Below are 22,413 nucleotides of genomic sequence, written 5' to 3' on the forward strand. Positions count from 1 at the left end.
GAGCACAGACTGAGCATCAAAGCTTTGCCGGGCACTCCCTGGCTCAGGTCACTTTGTCCTCACGGCCACAACCCATTGGTTTCCCCAGGCCCTGGCAGCTGCTCCTCTGCAGCTCCTGCGCTGCACAAAGCACACATCGACTCTGCTCCAACTTGAGTCTTAGCACAACCAGCTGGGTGTGCAACACCTGTCCTGGAGAGGGCACTGGTAAGAGGCAAACAACCAGGTGCTGCTGGGCTGGGGCCAGGCGAGGCCTTGCTCAAGTCTCTTTCACCCATGAGGAATGAGACTCTATCCCACCCCGGGGCTGGAGATCTGTCCAGTCACTTTCCTGTCTCCCCTTACAGCTTCCAGCACTAATTTGGACAGCACTGGCCCCAGCACTGCCAGCCAGAAGGGACTGGGGCCATCCCAAGGCCCTGTAGGACAGGACAGCAGCAGCTCCGGTACACCAACCAGGCATCATCGGGACCAGATCACAGTTCCGAGGTGCCTGAGCTGCTCTTCAGGCAGACAGAGCGGAACTGGACTCGAAACCACTCGCCTCTTGAACATCGGGCTGCAGAGACCCACAGGCAGCCCTGAAGATGCCGCAGAAGCCTGTCCAGGCGGCTAGGGGCAGCCCAGAGGCGAAGCTGCTTCTGGTTACCATATCGGGCCCAGAACATCAACCGCTGGCCCCACTGATGTTGCAGGAGCAGCTGTGTGCAAGCTCCAAATGCTGTTTAAAGTCATCAGAGTCCATCTAGCTAAAACTTACTCCTAATCTGAAATTTCAGCATTATGATTTCGCACACTTAAAATGGGTCTCATATGAAAACCAACTTCAGACTTCCTTTGAAGGTCCTACTATATATTCGCAGAAGTAATCCTCCATTAATGTAATGTCCTTGTGATGGGAAGTTGAGAAGATCTGAGTTTAAAACCAGACATGTAATTAGATAGTCCAAGGTTCGTACCTCATACCACAGCTGTCAGATCAAGCTATAAAAGCAAGCTTGTAATTTAATTTCTGAAGAGAGCTAGACAGGTTTCGCTATCTAATATTTGAAAATTCAGTCTAACAATTATGCCATTTATAACTGTTTTAATGTCAGATGTGATTACAGAATCCATCCAACCCCCTAATGTTACATCAATTGTTTAAAATCAATAAACACATTTTGAAAGGCATCTGAGATGTGGGAAGCATGTTAATGTGACATCTGTCATGCCAGTAAAATGGTAACAAAGAATTATCTTTATGAAAAGCATTCAAACTCTTCCTCAGCGGAAGACATCCTGGTCTCCCAAAACAAACTACCCAGGTCAAGATGCAACCAGAGTTAAAACTCCTGCTTAGCCAGGTAGATCTCTCTGGCTGGACTGTGTTAGTACACTACCCCTTCAAAGGACCAAACCATCACCTTCAAGTAGCACACATTTTTTTTATATAAATGATTATGTAATGAAATATACAACTACTGTAGTCACACTGGACTTTATGACAAACAAAACAAAACTAACCAACCAAAAACCACAAGCCACAGAAGATCAGCTTCAAAATTAATTGTGAAGGTCCACAAACTTTACAGACATCATAGAGAATTCAGCAGCAAGAGCTTACAGGACCACTGATAAAACAGTAACTAATACAGCTCTTGAAAAACTTGGAAAATACTATTTCACTAGTGTTCTGGAAGAAGTTGTTGTACTCTTCTCTACTACAATTGTATACTCTATCCTCTACTCAGATGCTATTAATTTACTAAGAGAAGTATATATATATAAAGTGCCTTTATATATATATAAACTGCATTTATTTTGAGAGAGTAAAGTATTGCTATAGCAGAGAGCAAACAGTTACTGTAAGTCTGCATAAGCTATTTTACAAACACTGCTCATGGGAAAGCTGCTTTTGCTGGGAAGAGTGTACAGCAGCCCTGGCTACAGATGGTATCACATACAGACGGCATAACACATCTAGAGCCAGCTGATCCATGTTTCAGACTACAAAGAGCATGTGTAGCTGCTGTTAACTCATTTATACTGGGATCCTTACTGCTGTTAAATGTCACTGAAGCTTGAGCACCTTACAGAGGAGATGAACAGGTGCTGCCCACCATGAGCTTCTAATTTTACACTGAAGATAACACAAGTAAAAATTTAAGACCAACTGTTTTCAAAGTAATCAATTTAATTTGATCTAATTTTGCCATCAAGTCTAATCAGTATCGATCCTTGTTCAAGACCCTAGCCCCAAACTTTTCCTTCTGAGCCCACTGAGGAAAACTGCAACAAATGCTCAAATTTCAGATGTTTGTTTGAAACACGTTTCACATCTGCATATGGATAACTACACAGATATCCCAGAAGTAACACAAGGAATTTTAAACAAGTTCTTTCAAAATAAGTCAACAATTCACAAAAGTAAACTTTCTTGAGCTAACTAAAACCATTAAATGCTTGAGTTCGCACTATAAATTCCCACCTTTTCCCTCCCCTTCAGCTCCCCCTCCCCTCCACTATTTAGTGTGGATTTTAATCATCTGTCACCTTAAGAAACTGCTGTGAGCCATAGTTCTGCAGGATTTTCAGACAGACACAGGCTGCACTGATGAGTGTTCATATCCCTAGAATCATAGGATTGTTTCAATTGGAAGGGACCCTTAAAGGTCACCTAGTCCAACTCCCTAAAATGAACGTTCACAGCTAGGCCAGGTTGCTCAAAGATTGGAACTCAGTAACTTTTATCCTTTAACATTCAGCAGATAACTCTCAAACTACATGATATCTGCAACCATCTAGATTTTATGAGCTGGAAAATCTTAAAGACTTGAAAATAACTACTTAGATCAAATTTATTTCTTTGATTTTTTTGTTTGAGTATATTCTTTGCAGGAGCAGAATTTATTCCCCATGATCACCTCAGAAACAGAACTACTTCTGACAAACATGGTTTGGTGGGATGTCTATTTCTTACCAGCTCTTTTCTTACACAGAATAAAATGCTTTGTTCTACTCAGCAATATTATTTCCTCTTACCAACATGTGACTCTACTTCGTAACTTCTCTTTTATGACATCTTTCTACCACAATCACATTTGCTTTATTCTCTCACATTACTGTTTAATTCTACAGTGCCACATTTCTCTGTGGTATCAATATTAGGAGTGCTACAGAAACCCCTATTGAGTATATTCTATTTCTGTCCCACTCTTATTCCTCACCTCCAAATATCTCCAGCAGTTTTCTCTGTTGGTCATCTCTTAATGACCACTCTCCTTCCTATATAAATGGCAGCAACTGCACTGCTAGTAAGAACAAGCAGCTATCTTGGCTCTGCATTATACCAGGGGAGCAGAGTGCACAGATACTGATGATGAGCAAAGACTTTCCTTAACAGTTTCCACTATAGGTTTCAGATAAGCAGGTAAGCAAGGACAGGTTCCAACCTAGCTCTCCAAGACTAAGGGAAAAATCCAAGGATGCAAAATAAAGACATAGGTATAGGTCTTATTTTTGTTGTTTTTGTTGTTTTTCTTTCCATCTTCAAATAAATCCAGAAAAACAGCTTTTGAGATGCTTCTCACAGATTTACACACCAGAAATACTGGTCATTGAACAATCTAAACTCTACCTGGACGGTTTCCTGAGGACACACTGGAAGGATTTCAGACTGCCAGATCTGATCTCATTTGCGCACACACGTAAGACTCCTAAGTCAAGCAAAACTTGCTTCTGTATCAGAAAGCAAGACTTAAGTCTCAGTTTTTGCCCTGCCAGCATTAGCCATGAGAATTTAAGTTCCATTTTACAGTAGACCTGTGGATATTTGTGTTGCAACATGATACTCAAGTGGCCTCTCATGTAAAAGAAGCAGACAAACAAACAAAGAAAACCCAGCAGTTTTAAGTAACTGAAGTGAAAATGACAGAAAATGAGCATTCATAGTATAAGATCCACTAACATATGAAGTGGCATTAAAGAGCACCCACTGCTCAAAGGAGAAAAAATATGCTTTGATTCCGTGCAGTAACATTTCATTCACTTAAACAAAATGTGAAGCTCGTTTACTGACTCTTCACACACAGAATCGTAGGGGTTGGAAGGTACCTCCAGAGATCGAGTCCAACCCCCAGACTTCTTTAGAAGTGGGACATGTTCAATAAGCAAAATTGTTACCATTCAATTAACAGCATGCAGTAATATCCCAAGTTGCAGGTTCTATTTTCATGACTTAAGGTTTATTTTCTGTCCTCAGTGAAAATGATTAAAAGCTTAGTTTGACCAACAACAACAACAACAAAAGCTGCTGTGTATTCTATAAGTTCCTTAATATTCACTAGATTATTTGTATGCAAAACATGTCACTAGACTCCAGAGTATACTACATGTTAAGCAGCATTCTTCATGATCTGCAGAGACTGTAATCCTCCTCCAATGCATTAGGAAAAGGCTTTTCACCAGATGGTGGGCAGGCCCTGAAACAGGCTGCCCAGGGCAGTGGCCATAGCCCCAAACTTTAAATAGTTCAAAGAGCATTTGGACAACACTCTCAGACATAGGGTTTGAATTCTGGATGGACTTTGGTGGAGCCGATGGACTCAATGATCCTTGTGGGTCTCTTTCTACTTGGGGTAGTCTATGATTCTATGATTTCACTTTCATAGCATCACAGAATGGCTTGTGTTGGAAGGAACCTCAAGGATCATCAAGCTTCAACCCTCCTGCTACATTCAATATTAGCCCAGGCTGCCCAGGGCCCCATCCAAGCTGGCCTTGAACACCTCCAAGACAGGGCAGCCTGTTCCAGCCCCTCACCACTCTCATAGTAAAGAACTTCACCGATATCCAATCTAAGTCTTCCCTCCTTTAACTTAAAACCATTTCCCCTTCTCCTGCTATTACCTACTCTTGTAAAGAGTTTGCTCCCCTCATGTTTATAGGCTCCCTTTAGGTACTGGAAGGCTGCAATGGTCTGCAGCCTTCTCTTCTCCAGGCTGAACAAGCCTAGCCTCTTTCTCTTCTTTCAGCTCACAGAAATCTAATTTAATGTACTTGTAATATACTTACCATTCCAAGATTCATTACAGAATAAACACGAGTGTTATCCATATTATTTGTTTGGAATAAGTGAAATAAATCATAAAATATAACATTGCAAGTAAAATGCATGTGAAATACAGCAGCAATTTCCATTTGGGCTGTCAAAATAAATGAATCTTGAACTTTATTGGCATTATACACAAAATCAAGTGTACTTTTCTTTCAAGTATTCTTCAAGTGTGTGAAACAACAAAGAACAGGTGAAAAAACACGTCATATATTTTCTCATTGTCACCAACAACAGGATGTTTTGAATGCTGCTAGTAAAAACTAACATAGATCAATTTGAAACAGCACTAATATGATTTTGGCAAGATTTAAGACAAGCATCTTGTCAAATTAAGGTATGAACATGCACATTTTAAGTCATATACAATTTTAAACGACAGCTGGAATCCTTTGTAAAATTTGTTGAAGCAGGTTTATCAATGCATGCAATATATAACCTCTCTTAAAAGAGACTCCAATCAGTACGAGTTTTTTTTTAATGAAAGTTTTCTGGCTTTATGCCTGTTGCTCAGCACATTCATAGCTTGTGTTTTGCCTGGATTTAAGCACTGCCCCCTTGAGCAAAAGTGCATTAAAAAAGACCATACTTAAATTCATACTACCCTCTTTTCCACATCAAGTTTAATTCTGAAGATCTGCTAATACTCTGAAACAACTTAAGCCCCAACCACCACATAAGCTATAATAAGCAGCATTAACCTAATCTTACATATCCCTCCACCCTGATTTTAGATACTGAAGTAAGAGTAGGTCACTTAAGCATGTTAAAAAAAAAAAAAAAAAGCATTAATATAACCTTACGCACACTTTCCATTATAAAAATACGCTCTGTGATCCACATTTACATACTTAACTATACAAGGGTATGAACATCTCCAGTGGGATTTCAGAATAACCTAAACAGTTTTTCCATGCACGGCATGTCATCAACACTGAGTATTCTCCATCCTATGGCTTCAGATGAGGTAGATATCAGATCTGTCCCATTTGGCTTGAATGCTCCAATTACAATATATATGGCACGGAATACAGACACCATCTTCCGCAAATGAATTTGACGTTCTCCTGAAATGAATGAAATGAATGACAGCATCTAGAAGAGTATTCCTATTTATGATTACTAGCTGACATGTGGCTCCCTGTACATGTAGTTCCGTGCGGAACTACCTGCTTACACTTCTACAGAAAGGATAGCATTTAGTTTGCATTCCTTGAACACAGAATATGCTATGCTAAGCACAGGCTTCCATTTCTTCCACAAGCTACAAACTGCAAAACTCTGAGCTGCAATAATTAAATTTCTTTATGAAGCTGTCCTACAATTTTTTGCTTTTACTTAAAAGCAAGTGACAAGACCAGAGATAAACAAAAGCAGTACATAAGCAGCCAAATGGAGCTAAGGTGCCAGCAACACAGATATTCTTCCTCTCGTTGGAACAAAGGAAGTCCAAGTAGTGAGGTCATAAGGTAACTATAGATTTTGACATATAAAATAGCTTCTGCAAAATGTATGAATGGAGATATAGTTCCTTCTTTAGTACTCATGTTCTTCTTCAGCACGTGTTCTATCCTTCTATTCGGTATACTATCTTTATTCAACACACTGCAAGCATTCTAATCTATCCACTAAGGCTTTGTTTTGTTCCGTGTTATGGTATGTCTACAACTGGGAGTAAATTAGTGCCTTACAGATAACAACACATGCAGGAGTATATCCATTCTTTTGCCTTTCTCTGAGTTAAGTCATCCGTTGTGTCTCATGAGAACTATAATCACCACTCATGACAAAAACTAACTGGTTAGCAGTAACACATGACTATGAAAATGTTTAATTGCACCACACAAGAAAAATATTCCAAATATTTAGAATTCTGAATGTTGAATGCTATTAAAATTAAATCCTACACATATATAGAATTGATTTTCTCCCTGTTTTTAGTGCTAGAATTGTTATAGAATACTATGACTACATCATTTCTATGTCTCACTAAATTTAATGTCATAAATTGTAACAGAATTAGTTAATTATTAACCACTGCAGCATTTTAAAGGGTTACATGGTCTGTGGGGAGAAGACTAGTTAAAGTAGCTTTTAATTTTACACTTGCTAAGCACAATTCAAAAGACTTTCTATTCTCTACTAGACTTTAATAAATTGGAAGATAGGTAACAGAGAAATATGTCTGCAACAGCATATTGAAAGTTGTGTACATCTTTTTTGTTGATCTTATGTTGATAAAACCCAGCAGGAGGTTCTTTATATACAATGAGAATACAGTGCCAGATTTTGCACTCAGCAGCATACACATGAAATCATGTCATTATTCCCCTGAAGAGAGAATCTGAACAACTGCATCAAAATGAACACTTCTACATGCTCTTAATATCAAAAACACTTAATCAACACTCACTGTCTGTTATTCCAACCTTGTCCTTACTAAAGCAACAAACATGAACATGTGCAAACCTCAACCGTTCAGAAGCAAATAAACTGAATCACCAGTACACCAGCAAATATAAACATTCTTTGTTGAACTATGCAATCTAAGAACATACAGAAACAAAATGACATTAATCATGAAGATTAATAATGAAATAATTGCAAAGTTAAGCGGGATTTGTCACAATAAATGGCTTCTTTTATACTTTAGCTAGCAGCAAGGTATTTTAGAAACCCGACAGGATCCAATCATTATACATTATTGTTGCTATAAGTCCCTCAGTACAGCTGCTACCCTTGTGTATTAGAGCAGATATGAAACACAATCTTTAATCAGCTTTCTTTTAATATGTTCGAGTGGTGAAGTAGTACATAAAAATATAATCATTGCTCTCCAAGAGACTAAATATGACTGATATACACAGACAAGGCGGTTTTTTGGTTTTCCAAGAATACAAATCTCAACTGAACAGAAGCTTTGTCTTGTAACCAAACTGCTTTATTAATCCTCACCTCAAAAAACATCCACCTATGATCAGCATGATCTCTGTCATAACATTACAAGTTCAGGCTTGCTTGCTTAAACTAAGGGCTTAGCCTAGTTCCCGGATACATTATGACTCCCTGCTATCATCAATAGATGCTACAACATTGTAAGAAAATGCCCCACCTTGCTCAGTTTCAAAGTTTCAGCACATAATGCAAAATTGCCCCATGACATAAGCAAATTAGGTGAAGATTCTAAAGAGCATTAAAAGTCAGAGTTGTATTTAAGGCCAAATACAGTATACAGCAAGTATAAAAGAACACACGACTTTTCATTCAAACCCTTATCTTTATCCACAGATCATTTATCCTAATTTACACACAATGTACTAAATATTTTTGCATCAATGATGCATTGTGTAAGAGCAGACCATAGCCATGCGCCTCCTCTGCAGTGTTCAGAAAAGCATCTGTAGAGATCTATTAAGACCTATCTTATATGAAAGGCTACACATCAGTCTTACACAGTTGCATTTCTACTGTTATTAAGTTTTGTGGTTTTTTTGTTTTTTTTTTTTTTTTTTTTATATCCAGGATAAAGCTAGGAAAACCTGATTGCTCAAGATTCTATCAAATATAATAAGTTTGGAATAGCAGCAAAGAAAAGGACACAAACTGTAAAGGGTACTTAGGCTGGGGACCTCAGAGCATCAAAACACTAGACTACAATGCAAATTTGTGTTGATATGCCTGTTCTCTGCAGGTGTGCAAAAGGGTGATCCCAAAAGAGAAAAAGAAAACTAACATGTACAGAGTGTGATATTGACTTTGGAAGGTTGAAATGAAGAAAATAAAGATCTTCTTTACCTCTGCAGTGTGTATTAGCAATAAAGTACAGTGCTACATAACATTTGTAACTAAACTAAAAAAAAAAAATCAGTTTCTAAGAAAGCTCATTTTTTATATATTGTGGATTTCAATTTCTATTCCAAATCTCCAATAAAACATAAATGTAAGACACTCTGAGAAAAAACAAGAGAGCAGAGACTACTTCATGCTCCATCCTGAGTCTGTAGTCTCAGGTCTTACTCTTCGGTGGAGTGAATCGTTATCTGAAACAGAAACTTCCACCAGATACTGCTTTCATCACCTTTCACAAGAAAATGAAGCAGTCCTGTTTGACTGCTATGACTTAATAACCAGACTGAACCACAGTTAATCATAATATTGAAATGAAAATATCCAAATAGTCCAATAAGAATACTGTCTCAAAACATACAGAAATTCAATTTTGCTGCCTAATCATTTATAATCAGATGTGTACAGAAGGACAAAGAGTCTAAGAAGTGGTGGCATGTGCTAGTTTGGGTTGATAAAGACCCAAAAGTATCTTAACTTTATCTACAGTTAAGAGAGCACATTCCGATGTAAGTGCTGATGAATCAGTGTCTTTGGTATTTAACCTTCAAACGTGTAATTCAGCCCAATAGTTTAATTGGGCCCAATTAGTTTAATTTATAACAGGCAGACAAAAATCCAAATCAGTGAAGACAACAGACTTTGGAATAACCTTCCACTTTGAAAGATCTGTTGTATTTATTTAGCTACTATTCATAAACTCTTATTTCACTCGTATTATGGATTTTTATGCAACCTAATTACTCATTTACAGTGATGGAAGAAAGCAGTGTTCTTAACTAGAGTGTTTACAGTAGATTTACTAATTAATTAGAATTTTGTAGTTTGTTGTTTACTGAGGAGAGGTTCTTCCACCTATTTTTCTTTCCCCTTGGGTGGAGCTGAGGGCAGAGAATCACATACACTGTTACTATCAATTATTTATCATAGGAAAACAAACATACTAGAATTACTAAAATATGGATATTGGCAGGTTTTGCAATAATTTGTGACAGGACAGTTTCTGGGGATCAACAGAAGAAAATAAAATAGAGCATAACAGAACAGTTGGAAGCAGCCTTCAATGATCGTCTTGTCCAACTGTCTGAACTCTTCAGTGCCAACCAAAAGTTAAAACATATTATTGGGGGCAGTATCCAAATGCCTCTTGAACACCGACAGTCACAGAGCATCAAGCAGGTCTCTACAAAGCTCGTTCCAGTGTTTAGCATGCCACGTATATTCTTACTTAAGAATACAGTGCTAGTAAAACTTGCAGAAGTATTAAAAATGAATTGGGAAACTAAATTTGATTATGTTCTCCACATACTAATGAGAAAGCAAAACTTACAACCATATCTCAATACCCACTTTTTGGTAGAAATTTATTTTTAGAATATGCACTTTTTAAATTCCAAGTTTAAAATTGGATTCTCTTTTTGATGCAAAAAGCAACTCAGATTAATATCAGTTATTCCCAAAGATCAGGGAAACAATTATGTTCTGCAAGTTTTTATTTGTTCTCTCTGGAACCAAAAGGAGCAACAAAAGAGCTAGTCTTCAAATATTGCAAGACTGCTTCAGAAAAGGAAGAGAACAATCCATTCTCCAGATCCATGACATGGAAGATGGAAAGTAATCAGTTTTAGTCAAGGAATTATTTAGGGGTAGACACTAGGAAAAAAATTATCCATAGAAATAATAAAGCACTGCAAAGCACTGCTTGTGCAAGTTAAAATTTTTTAAAAATAGTTTAAACAAGTACCTATAAGGAATAATGTAAGACCTTGGTTCCATTTTAGGGATAGGAATATGCAACAGATGATCTCTTAATGTCCCTAGTAGCCCTGCTTTTCTACGATTGATAAATGCCCCTGTGACCACTTATTTTGAGTGGAGCCGCAAAGACTTTTTACCTGTAGCTCTGCTTAACTTTACCTTAAAAGATATAAAAATATTGCACTTTGGACAAATTCATTTTGTTCCCAAAATGAAATAAAGTTAAAAATGAAGACTTTTTTTCCTCTGGAATGCAAATTTCAGAATACGGTATGCTTAATATGGGTACAAGTTACTGCAGCCATTGCACTATTGTTCCAAAGGCAAAAAGATCTCAAGCGTACCGCAGAAAATCAAACCTCCTCAAAAGGCTGAAATTATCATCAGTTCCACTGCATAGCCAGCATCTGTTTTCATATAAAAAAATAAAGTGTTTGAATTAAATGTTATTGCACCATCAACTGTTTTTAAAATATCCCCCACGAAGTCAAATATTAAATTATTTTTATCAAATAAAATATAAGGTCTTTTTAAAGTATCAAGTAGATACAGTATATGAGCCATAAAGAAAAAGAACAGTCTAAAGAAATAACATACATCAAATCAGAGATGTCAGAAAACAATCACTAGGTTGCTTCTTTTTGAAGATTTAAAAAACATTGCAAAAAGATTGTGCAGACTATTGCATGCATTATATGCATGAAATGCATTCCTCCTCATTCAAGGTGTTGAAGCAGGTGACACTTTCAAGCTGTCGAGTGCTGCATGAATCCTGAAGTGCAATCTGGACTCCATAGAGTATTCTTTGTAGTTGTTTCTGCAAATAATAAAGTTCTTTTATTAGTTGAATTATTTTTACCTCATATATCGACTGAAATACCAAAGTTAAAAGCCTTCACTCATTTCACAGGAAACAGAGGTTGATAAGCAGATGAATTACAATCTTCTAATGGCATTTAAGGCTATCTCTACAAACGGAGCAGAGACTTATACCAGTACTAACAATTACATTTCCTGCTAAACTGCATCCATGTCTTAACATGTCTCTCTCAGTTTGATCATTCAGCAGTCCTTCCAACTACATAAGTTGGCTGTGAAAACACACACTAGAAAAATACAGAAAAGGAAAACTATAAGCTGCAAATATATTCTCAACTTCAGAACAGAACTCAGCCAGTGTAACAAAACAACAAAGAAATCAAATTATGTAAGCAAAACCAAATCAAAACAAAAACAAAAAACTATTATGTTTCTAGCAGGCATTTTACAAGACTGTTCTTTCACAGAACTGCTGCACAACTGGTTCATTTCCCTACTCACATTAGGGGCGAATTACATTCCTTCCTGTGCTCAATATTTGAAATGAACATGCTGCACTCTGGTAAATTCTGTTATCTATGCTCTTCTGCAATCAAATTTAAAAAGAAAAAAGTAGGTGGTCAGAATTGTACTAGCATTTAACCTATTCCCAATAACATTTTTACTGCAGCAGATGCAAGGCCCACAGCTGCTCTCCATGACACAGCTGGTATAGACCCTTTCTATGGACCCTCCAGCTCTAAACCACACATAGAGCAGAGTGCAGCCCTTCCCTACAGACAGCATCAGAATCTCTAAAAACTAAATTAAAATGAGATACTTTCTCTGAATATTCCGTGTTGTTCAGCATAGTCTAGTTCACTGTGCCTGAAGCAGTACAACAGCAACACTACCAAATTCAACCATACTGGACAAATTTTGTAGTCAAAAACAAAGATCTACTTCCATTTTGGCAGAAGACTGTCAGAAAAAAAAATTCCTTGTTGGTAAATTTACTCAGATATTCTTAATCTCCAGGTTAAAACAAACAAACAAACAAAAAAATTGACTTACTTTGCAGTTTCTATGTATCTTATAGCTTTTTCTCTCTCACCCTGTTGTTTGTATAGAAGTCCCAGCTCATACATGGTGAATGGCACCAAATAGCTATCATATTTTATTTGCTTCTCACTAGGAAATCAGAAAAATACAGAATAGCTTAATACAACATTGTCTTAAGTGATCAATTAATTTTCAAATGCAAACACCATATGTAGAAGTCCCTGGCCACAGAAAACTCTGGAAATTTTTACCAGTTGACACTGTGCATATCAATAATACTTGCAAGCCATGGGTATAAAATACTATCCTGATCTTCAGCAAGCAAAGATTTATTCATTCCTAATTATTATCCAAGCTACATACACCCAGGACTGGAATTCTATTGTGTAACTTACAGTTGAAAAAAAAAAGGAACAAAAAGATGACACAAGATTAAAAGCAATGTAAATACTTTTTCTTGTATGCAAAACTGGCATCCTTATACCTCAGTTTGCCTGAATAAAGCTTGAAAGAACTAAGAAAATTCAACTTTTCTTCGGCATACAAAATCTGTAGAATCGTAACTGCCAGAAGATTTTGAGATTATCTAATCCAATACTCTGCTCAGAGCAGAGTCAACAACAACAACCACCTCAGGACTGTGACCAGTTAGATTTTAAATATTTCCAAGGACGGAGACTCTACAGACTCTCTGCCCCAAGCTGCCAGAGTTAAGAAACTTTTGGACAATGCTTTCAGCAATGTAATCAGTTTGATTAGTGAGTGGTCCTGTGTAGAGTCAGAAGTTGGACTTGATGATACCTGTGGGTCCCTTCCAATTCTGTGATTCTGTGATTTATACATATGACCCTTCCAACCCAACCCAAGACTTTCCTTCTTCAGGTTGAGCAGCTCCAGCTATCTCAGTCTCTCCTGATATGACAGAAGTTAAATCTCTTAATCATCTTTGTGGCCTTTTGCAGCACTTCATACAGTACGTCCTTGCCTCTCTTGTACTTGTAAAGACCAGAACTGGATACAGTAATCTAGATGTGGCCTCATCAGAACTGAGTTGTGACGAAAGATCACCTCCCTTGACTTGCTGAGGACACTGTTCCTAATATAATCCATTGCTAAGGCACATCGCTGGCTTCCTGTCAAGTTGGTGTTGATCGTGATGTTCAGGATCTGCAAGGCTTTTTCTGACAATCTGCTTTCCCATCATGCTGCCACAAGCAGCAGCGCAGGGAGCTATATTCTTCACCAAAGCTTGCCATTTCCTTTTGCTGAACTTCATGAGGTTGCTATCAGATAATTTGCCTAGCCTAGGATGGTGCTTTCACACTGTTAGACAACTCAATTCAATCACATCATTTTCTCAATCCCCCTCCAAAAAAAAAATCAGTGGGAGAAAATACAATGACAAAAGCCTCACGGGTTGAAATAAAGAACAGTTTAATGCAGGAAAAAAAAAACTGCTAAGACAATGCAGAAGCAATTATTCTCTAATTCTCATCACCAAGTGATGGTCAGTCATATCTTGGGAAGAATGACTTCAGTACATGTAGCAATTCAGGAACACAGTAATATATATAATCACGACAGCCCTCTGTTCTCATTCCCCTTCTCCAGCTTTTGTTACTGAGCATGATGTCATACAGAATGGAGCGTCTCTTTGATGTCAGCTTTGAGGTCAGCTGTCCTGGTGATGTCCCCTCCCCACCTCTTGCCTAATCCCAGTCTACTGGGATTGAGGGGTTCATTAAAGAGACAGACTTGCTGAGCGTACCTCAGTAACAGCCAGAACACTGGTGTGGTATCAACACATTATAGTCACAAGCATTCCAGTGTCAAACCCTGTAGTATTCTGCTGCTGACTGGCAGGCTGACTTTGTGCTGCCCTTCACAGGCCTCCTGAGTGCAACAGTTCAGCCAGTTTTCAATTCACACCACTGCCTTCTTAACTAGTTTAGACTTCATCAGTTTCTCTATGACGCTATTACAGGACACCACCATGTCAAAAGCTTTTTTAAACTGGAAATGAACATCCAATGCTCTTCCCACAATGTGAAGCTGACTGGTCTGTAGTTCCCTTAAGTATCCTCCTTCCTCTTCTTGAAGGGACATTTGCTTTCTTTCACCTCTCAGGAACCTCCTTCAATTGTCACGACTTTTCAAAGAAAAAAAAAAACATTGCCAGTTCCCTAAGTACTCATGGATGTACACCAATAGGTCCCATTAGGTATTCAGTTGCCATGGACTTACGTACATCCAGTTTGTTTAAATGTTTCCTAACCTGACCCTCTTCCACAAAATTTTTCTCGTTCCAGACTTTTCCACAACTCTCAGGGATCTGGAAAATTCCTGAAGAGTGATCTTGGCAGTACAGAATGAGGTGAAGAAGGCACCGAGCACCTTGGCCTTTCCCATGTCCTTTACAATCAATTCTTTGATTCTTTTCCAGATAAAATAATATCAAATAATTTTGTAGAACATAAAGTTTGCAACAAACATCAACATTTTGAGAGTCGTATTTCTAGAGTTACCTCATTCACCAAGGCAAGCTTTGATGCACAGAAACATGTCTTTAAAGCAGTCTTAATGTTCTACAGCTGCTCAAGAAAGTAGAGAGCAAAGCTAACCAAATATTTAATTTACCAGGAAATTCCTCCTCCCCCCCATTCAAAACAACTTTTTAAAGAAGTTTTGTCTGATAAGTTTTTGAGATGCATCAAGCCTCCACTGGATCAAATATCTCTGGAGAGAGACTTTCGGGAAATTTATAAACAAAAGCCAGGTAACTAGCTAAGTGTTTCTGAACCCATCAGGGATCTTACAAACGGTAAGGCAAGTCCTGATGGCAAGAAAGCTGCAACAGGCACCAGAATTACAGAAAATATTCTCATTTTAACAAAAAGTAATTCTTCCAGACTATTATTTATTAGAAGAATTGCACAAATATCATAATTTCTTTTCCAACCTGATAACTTAAAAAAAAAAAAAAAAGAAATTAACAATAAATGCATGACTTAGTGTAACAGAAAAATAACTACAGTAGATATGGATCTAAAATGTTGAATAAATTCCTAACACTGGAAATCCAATTTGTCAATTGAAACTAACAACAAGTTCAATAATTTCTCATCTACTTAAGTATTAGCTCCAGAAGCACTAAATACTGGGGGGAAAAAAGAGAGAGAGAAACAATAAATTCACACAAATTACCTTTACTTACATTGATAGTTCTGCAAACACATAAATATTAATTACAAATGTATCTAGATAAATGCATTATTTGTCAGTGTGATTTACTTGGCCTAAAGCATCATATTTTTATAAAAATAATTTCATGTTAAATTGCTGTAGAAAAATATAACCAACATTCTGAGGTCCTCCAGCTACTTTCAGAGATATTTTAACTCCAGCTCCTTAACAGTATAATGAAGTTTAATTATACAAAATTCTAATGCGAAGATTTCTGCACAAATATCATAAATCTCAATGACAGGTACAAAATAAAGGTAAAATGTCTATTTCTATTATATTTACCCTTGAATTACTTGATTGAAACATAGTTCAGCTTGCATGAGTCTTCCCAAGTGTTTAAGGCAAAGGCCTTTTAGTAACTGCAACATACACACATCGTCCATATAGTATTCAGTGTGGCCTGAAAGTAAAAGCAAAATACATCAAACAATTTGAAGACATGATCATGAAAAAGCAAACAAGATTTTCAGTAGGAAATATGTAATCAGAGTCAGGAGCTTGCTTCTCAGAATTTTACAACTCAACACACATATAACCCATAGGCACAATTTAATACTGCATACTAGAGAGCATACACACATAGCATTTATATATATCTAAGAATAGAAGCTAGGAACAATGAAGAAGAAACTTAAATATCCAGGCGTTCCCCAGTCTTCTATATTAGGAAGTCACTACAAAGAAGACATGAATTGGCATCAGTTAAAGACTTCTAAAACACATAACATCTAAAACAGAAAGGACAGTACTGGCAGAACCCCCACAGCACCAGTCAGTAATGTGAAAAGATTCATTTCTGCATAATTATTAGGATGCATTATGTGGCAACAAAAATTCAAGAAATCATCTTTATTAGCATCAACTGTAACAATTAAGAAGGTTCACTATTAGTGCATAACATTTGGAAAATTCAAGAAAGCTTTATGCTGAATAGGACTAAAAATACCAGACGAAATGAGTTGTGGCAAAGTATTATGGAAATATAATGTGTATCATTCTTCTTTTTTTTTTTTTTTTGCCTTAGTTTATAGCATTTGCTAGGTGTAGAGAAGGAAAAGAAAGAAAACACATATGGATAGACAGATGGCTGCACATACATTAACAATTCAAGAAGCAAAACACCCTCCCTCCACATCATGTTGTTTACAACTAATTACCAGCTCTCTGAGGTCACGTTAATTTTTTTTTTTAATAGTCTGCCAAAACATCCTACATAAGCAGTTCTGAAATATGTGAGACAAGAGTATCTTAGGATTTGGGGGAGTGCCTTTGCTCTATACTCCAGCTTATTTCTGTCTGTGTTTAAACTCAGGAAGTCTTGATAGATAACAACCGACAGATTGTGCTTTTAGTGACAGGTAGAAAGAATGCTGCATTCCTCTAGCCTGTTTTACTAGTATTAGATTCATGTGGTTAGCTCCCAAAGGTCTAACTCCTCAAAACTACTGGGACTAAGATTGATATTAGTAAAATCCTACCAGTCTTTACTTTTTTTTTCCAACTAACATCTCCCTGGTATGTCCCACAGGAAGAAAAGACAGTAAGCCAAAACACTGCAACAGGAACAGTAAATGCATAGTCCAATTAAACACGGATAACCTTGGCAATATATTTGGAAGATCCATCTTCCTGCAGTCCCCTTTATTTTTAAAAAATTATTTTAATTTTTATTTTTATTATTTTATTATATGGCAATATAACTACAAAATGATTTTTTCTTAATGTTAAAAACTCTTTTTTTATATACATATTTAGAAATGATAAAAATGCAGAAAAATCCTGAGAAAAAAATGTAATTTCTAAAGCGTTCCATCCCATTCCATCTGTCATCTCTATTTTGAGCTCTATACAACCATTTTTCAGTCATTGACAGATTCCTTGCTGTGCCCATTCACATGAAGTAAATGCAGTAACAACAGCTCTCTCTGAGAAGTCTCAATCCCTAAATGACCTCTATGTATAATTAACCTACTTTTTTTTTTTTTTTTAAACAGTACCTTAGCAGTCCTTTTAAGCTATCTACTACTGACAGCTGTCTCTTAAAATAATACTGTATCCGCACCTCACTCTGCTAATAGCCTTATACACTTTCTTTGGGTCTCAACTCAGCGGCAGCAATTCTGGTAATGAGTGTCTTTATTTTGTCTGACTCTTTATCGTTAAAAGTTTATCAGGTTCAAAGATGGAAATTCCAGAACAAAATTGTACTTCACTGCAGTTATTACTACAAAAGATACATAAAATGTAAAAATAAATATGCTTCAGAATTACATCTTACTTGTAAACTGCATGTTTCTATTAGAAGAACATACTGTTTTTACGGAAAAATACTATTTGAAAGCACCAGTAATTCATTTATTTTAGCTACTGTTAACAACAGATTTCCAAGTGATGAATAAACATTTTATACCACAGTCTAAAGCCGCAGCACTACTATTTAGTCTGAGCAACATGTAATTCAGATTTTTATAATATTCATTGTACAAATACTTGTTTTTGTTTTGGACACTCATTTTTACAAGAATTAATCTACCATCTGAACGCTAGAGATACATAGCTCTGCTTCATTTTTCACTTGACAGCAACTCAGAAAAAAAGCTCTAGGTACACAGTCTGATTCCTTTGGACTTCTTGGTTTATTTATTTGGACAGTGTAACTAAGTTCATTTTCCTATGCAGGAAGTTCTCTCACTGAGAGAAAACAGCCTTATTCTTAATGACTTATTCACTTAAGGCATATCCATATATGCTCACCCATGCTTCCCTACTATTCAGTTGTTAAAAAGGAAGTCACATCAGTGTTTCCAAGAAAATTAAAACAACAAACAAGACCATTCTGTTTCTCCTCCAGCCTCTGCTTTTATGGACGTGTAGATACTAAAACATCGATCAGCTGCTGTTTCAACAAGAGCTCACCTGTTTCTTTAGACATAAATATCTTCTATACCCCTAATCATCTACTTCATTTCTATTTCAGTGCTACTGCAATTGTTTTACTGTTTCTTTAATGGTGGCATCTTGCATATCTCTGCCAAGAAATCTGACAGGAAATTGACTTTACTGTTCTAAATTGACTAGATAACTTACAATACAGATCTCTGCATGAAACACCTCTGGATTCCCAACAGCTTCTGCCAGCACTCTTTTCGCAAAATTCAGAGCAGCATAACTTCATCTGCAGATGTCTTGCTTTTTGAGTGATAGAATCATAGAATCACAAGGTTGGAAAGGAGACCATCAAGATCATCTAGTCCAACCATCCTGCTATTATCATTGCTACCACAAGCCATTAAACCATATCTGGTAGCTCCTCATCCAGATGCCTCTTGAACACTGCCAGGGACGGTGACTCCACCACGTCCCTTGGCAGGCATTCCAGTGCCTGACCACTTTCTGAGAGAAAAAGCTTTTCCTTATGTCTGATCTCCTCTGGTAAGCTTGTGGCCGTTTCCTTGGGTCCTGTTTGTTGCTGGGAGAAGAGGCCAAACTCTTCCTCATCACAACCTCCCTTCAGGAAGTTGCAGAATGCAATGAGGTCTCCTCTGAGCCTCCTCCAGACTAAACAATCCCAGCTCCCTCAGCTGCTCCTCATAAGATTTGTGCTCCAGACCCCTCAGCTGCTTTGTTGCCCTTACCTGGACATATTCCAGGGCCTCAATGTCTTTTTTGCAATGAAGGGCCAAAACTGAACACAGTACTCAAGGTGGGCGGCCTCACCAGTGCTGAGTACAGAGGGATGATAACCTCCCTGCTCCTGCTGGCCACACTATTTCTAACACAGGCCAGGATGCTGTTGGCCCTCTTGGCCACCTGGGCACACTGTTGGATCATGGTCAGCCAAGTATCAACCAACACCCCCAGGTCCCTTTCCTCTTTACAGTCATCCAGCCACTCAGCCCCAAGCCTGTAGTGCTGCAGTGGGGTTGTTGTGGCCAAAGTGCAGGACCTGGCACTTGGCCTTATTGAACCTCATCCCATTCATCTCAGCCCAGCGATCCAGCTTATCTAGATCCCTCTGTAGGGCTTCCCTACCCTCAGGCAGATCAACAATACTTCCCAACTTGGTGTCATCTGCAAACTTACTGAGGGTACAAACATTTTGTTGCATCTTTATTTCAAGGACAACAAAACAGGAAAAGGAAGAAGTACTTCATGTTCCACAGCAGTCTATTCGTCATGTTTGCTCATTTGAAGACGAAATATTTAAGCATAAGACAAGGGTAATATATTCGACATTATTTTGTATTTAACTTGTACGTTAGAATGTCTCTCTTTTCTTATATATCTTTGGAATAAAATAAAACTATAACATTTGGATTACTATTAGTATTAGTCCCTATTTTTTGTGTGCACTTACTTCTATTCTTTTCTTTACTGGCATATTTCATTGTTTCCTTTCCTCACCTTGTACAAACACTTCTTACGGTATCTTGCTTACAGAACAGAGGTCAGGAGAACATTCATAATGGTGGAGTTTGAAATTCAATTTCCAAGGGTTTTGGCTTTACAGGAATACTACACTGTAGGGAGAGTTATTCTGGACAATTTTTATACAGGTATTTTTATCTGCTAGTAACAAACTGAAAGGGTTTTGATACTGTCCAGCCAAAGAACATTACTGTTACTGATGTACACAGGGTAAATTGACACTTCATTCAGCAATTCGTAAACTCTTCTCACAGAACTACTGACACATTATGTAATTACATGTTTTAATGATGTGGGAAAACTAACTGGTAATAGGTATGATTACAATCTGACTACAAAACAAACTGTTTTTGTGAATTACCACTATGGAAAAAACCTAACATTTATTCATCTTAAGGACTTATAGGAGAAGTCTAGTGAGAAGCTTACATAACAGGAAACAGCAGCAATCTGAAAAAGTCTGAATTAAGGAAGAGCAAATAAGGCCAATGTTTTATTTTAACGTAAGTTAAAAAAACACTCATAACATAAGTTATGAGATACACTCATGCACAATACTTTAGCATTTCTTTTATACATTATACATTTATGCGTTATTCAATATACAGTTGAAGTGTGGCATAATCTGGTTCAGTAACAGTACTTTTCAGACATTTAAGTCCTAGGAAGACTATGTTAAGTCTTGTTAGTAATGGCCTCAAATTCTTGACTTTTTTATATTCTACCCTACCATTAATCAAACTTGATGAAGGACATATCACGAACCACTATTAAACATTCAAGCAGCTCCAAAATTTCAATACTCAGATTCAAAAGCATATTGCGTAAGACAGAACTTACCTCCCAGAACGCTAGTAAAATGGAAGCAAAGAAAAATGTCAATATTTCATATTAGCATGTTAACACCATCTTAATCAACTACTTACTGGTTTCATTTTTTAGAGCAGTTTCTTCTTTTTCAATTGTTACCAATAAATTTTCTGTGAGATCTGCTCTTTTGCCCACAATTGCAAAGCCATTCCAGACATACATCATTTCCTGACAAAAAAATAAACAAGACGCTTCCATGAAATTGCACAGATATTTAACTAAAGAGAATCCCTTGGAAGGATGTTATTGAACATTTTGAAAACATGAAAATACTGCCTACAAAAACTTGTTTTAAACAATATGAAAGGTTTCAAAGTTTGTCACTGTTAAGAAGCCCAAGAATAAAAGTAATCGTGTTACTTCAAATAAGCACTCGAGAATGTGTAACAGACATTTCATGAGGTACATACAAATTTTCAAAGGCAATCATAGGCTCTTATCTTCCATGTAGAGCAACAGTAGATAAAGTAGACAAAACTTTCCCTGTGGTTCTAATACATAAATACATAATAATATATGCATCCAACAACTGCTTCTAATATATTCCTCCAAATCTTATTTATAATTAACCATCAAGCAAATCCTATCAAAAAGCTTCTCAGATGCTTCAGTCCAATAGTGAGCAATATGGTTAATTAGATGCATTAATTAATGTGTTATGTGATAAAAATTAAAGAGCATGAGAGAACAGTTATGCAGATTTAATTCTAGCCAACAATAATCTCTGCTATGTTCCCTACTCTTTCATCACAAAGTACAGTATACAATATAATTTGGCTTATTTATTTGCATTGTAGTTACATCTGTGAAATATGAAAAATGTCATTTTGAAGCAGATACAATACACCACTGAAATATTTCTGTTTATATTTCTTGCTGTAACTACGCTGTTTTTCAGATGGAGAAAAAATTGGTTTTAACAAAGTCTAAAAGAAAGTATTATTGATATTATCAACTACCTTATGCTAGCTTTATTTCAATTCTTTGCTCCTGTAAAATATACATTTATGAAACTAATGCCATTCACAATGGAACAAATGTAGAAGAAAAGCGACCTGCAGGTCCATGCAGCAATAAGTCACGTTCTTTGTAAAATGGCGTGGATTGAAAAGAACCTTAAAGATCATTTGGCTTCAACCTCCTTGCTGTGGGCAGGGGTGCCAAGTAGTAGACCAGGCTGCCCAGAGCCACATTCAGCCTGGCCTAGAAGAAAAACTGATTTGGTTTTGGACCACCCTTAATACATTTTACAAAAATTCTAAGGCCACTCCATTTGCATGAATGCCAATAATTATTTGGAAAAAAAAAAA

General features: G+C 37.0%; 1 protein-coding gene across 2 annotated transcripts in view; it reads right to left on the reverse strand.

Annotated features, from left to right (window-relative positions):
• Nucleotides 1–5,174: 5,174 nt before the first annotated feature.
• The window catches only part of TTC39B (tetratricopeptide repeat domain 39B), an 87,736-nt gene continuing 70,497 nt past the window's right edge, over nt 5,175–22,413 (reverse strand). For both annotated transcript variants that reach the window (XM_085213784.1, XM_085213785.1), the window contains exons 16-19: nt 21,160–21,271; nt 16,088–16,205; nt 12,572–12,688; nt 5,175–11,516 (exon numbers count right to left, since the gene is read on the reverse strand). In XM_085213784.1, coding sequence (XP_085069910.1) covers nt 11,420–11,516; nt 12,572–12,688; nt 16,088–16,205; nt 21,160–21,271 — 444 coding nt within the window. In that variant the 3' untranslated portion in view covers nt 5,175–11,419. The remainder of the gene's footprint in view (nt 11,517–12,571; nt 12,689–16,087; nt 16,206–21,159; nt 21,272–22,413) is intronic.

Source organism: Meleagris gallopavo, chromosome Z (genome assembly GCF_905368555.1).
Source record: "Meleagris gallopavo chromosome Z, MGAL_WU_HG_1.1, whole genome shotgun sequence".
NCBI classification, from domain to species: domain Eukaryota; kingdom Metazoa; phylum Chordata; class Aves; order Galliformes; family Phasianidae; genus Meleagris; species Meleagris gallopavo.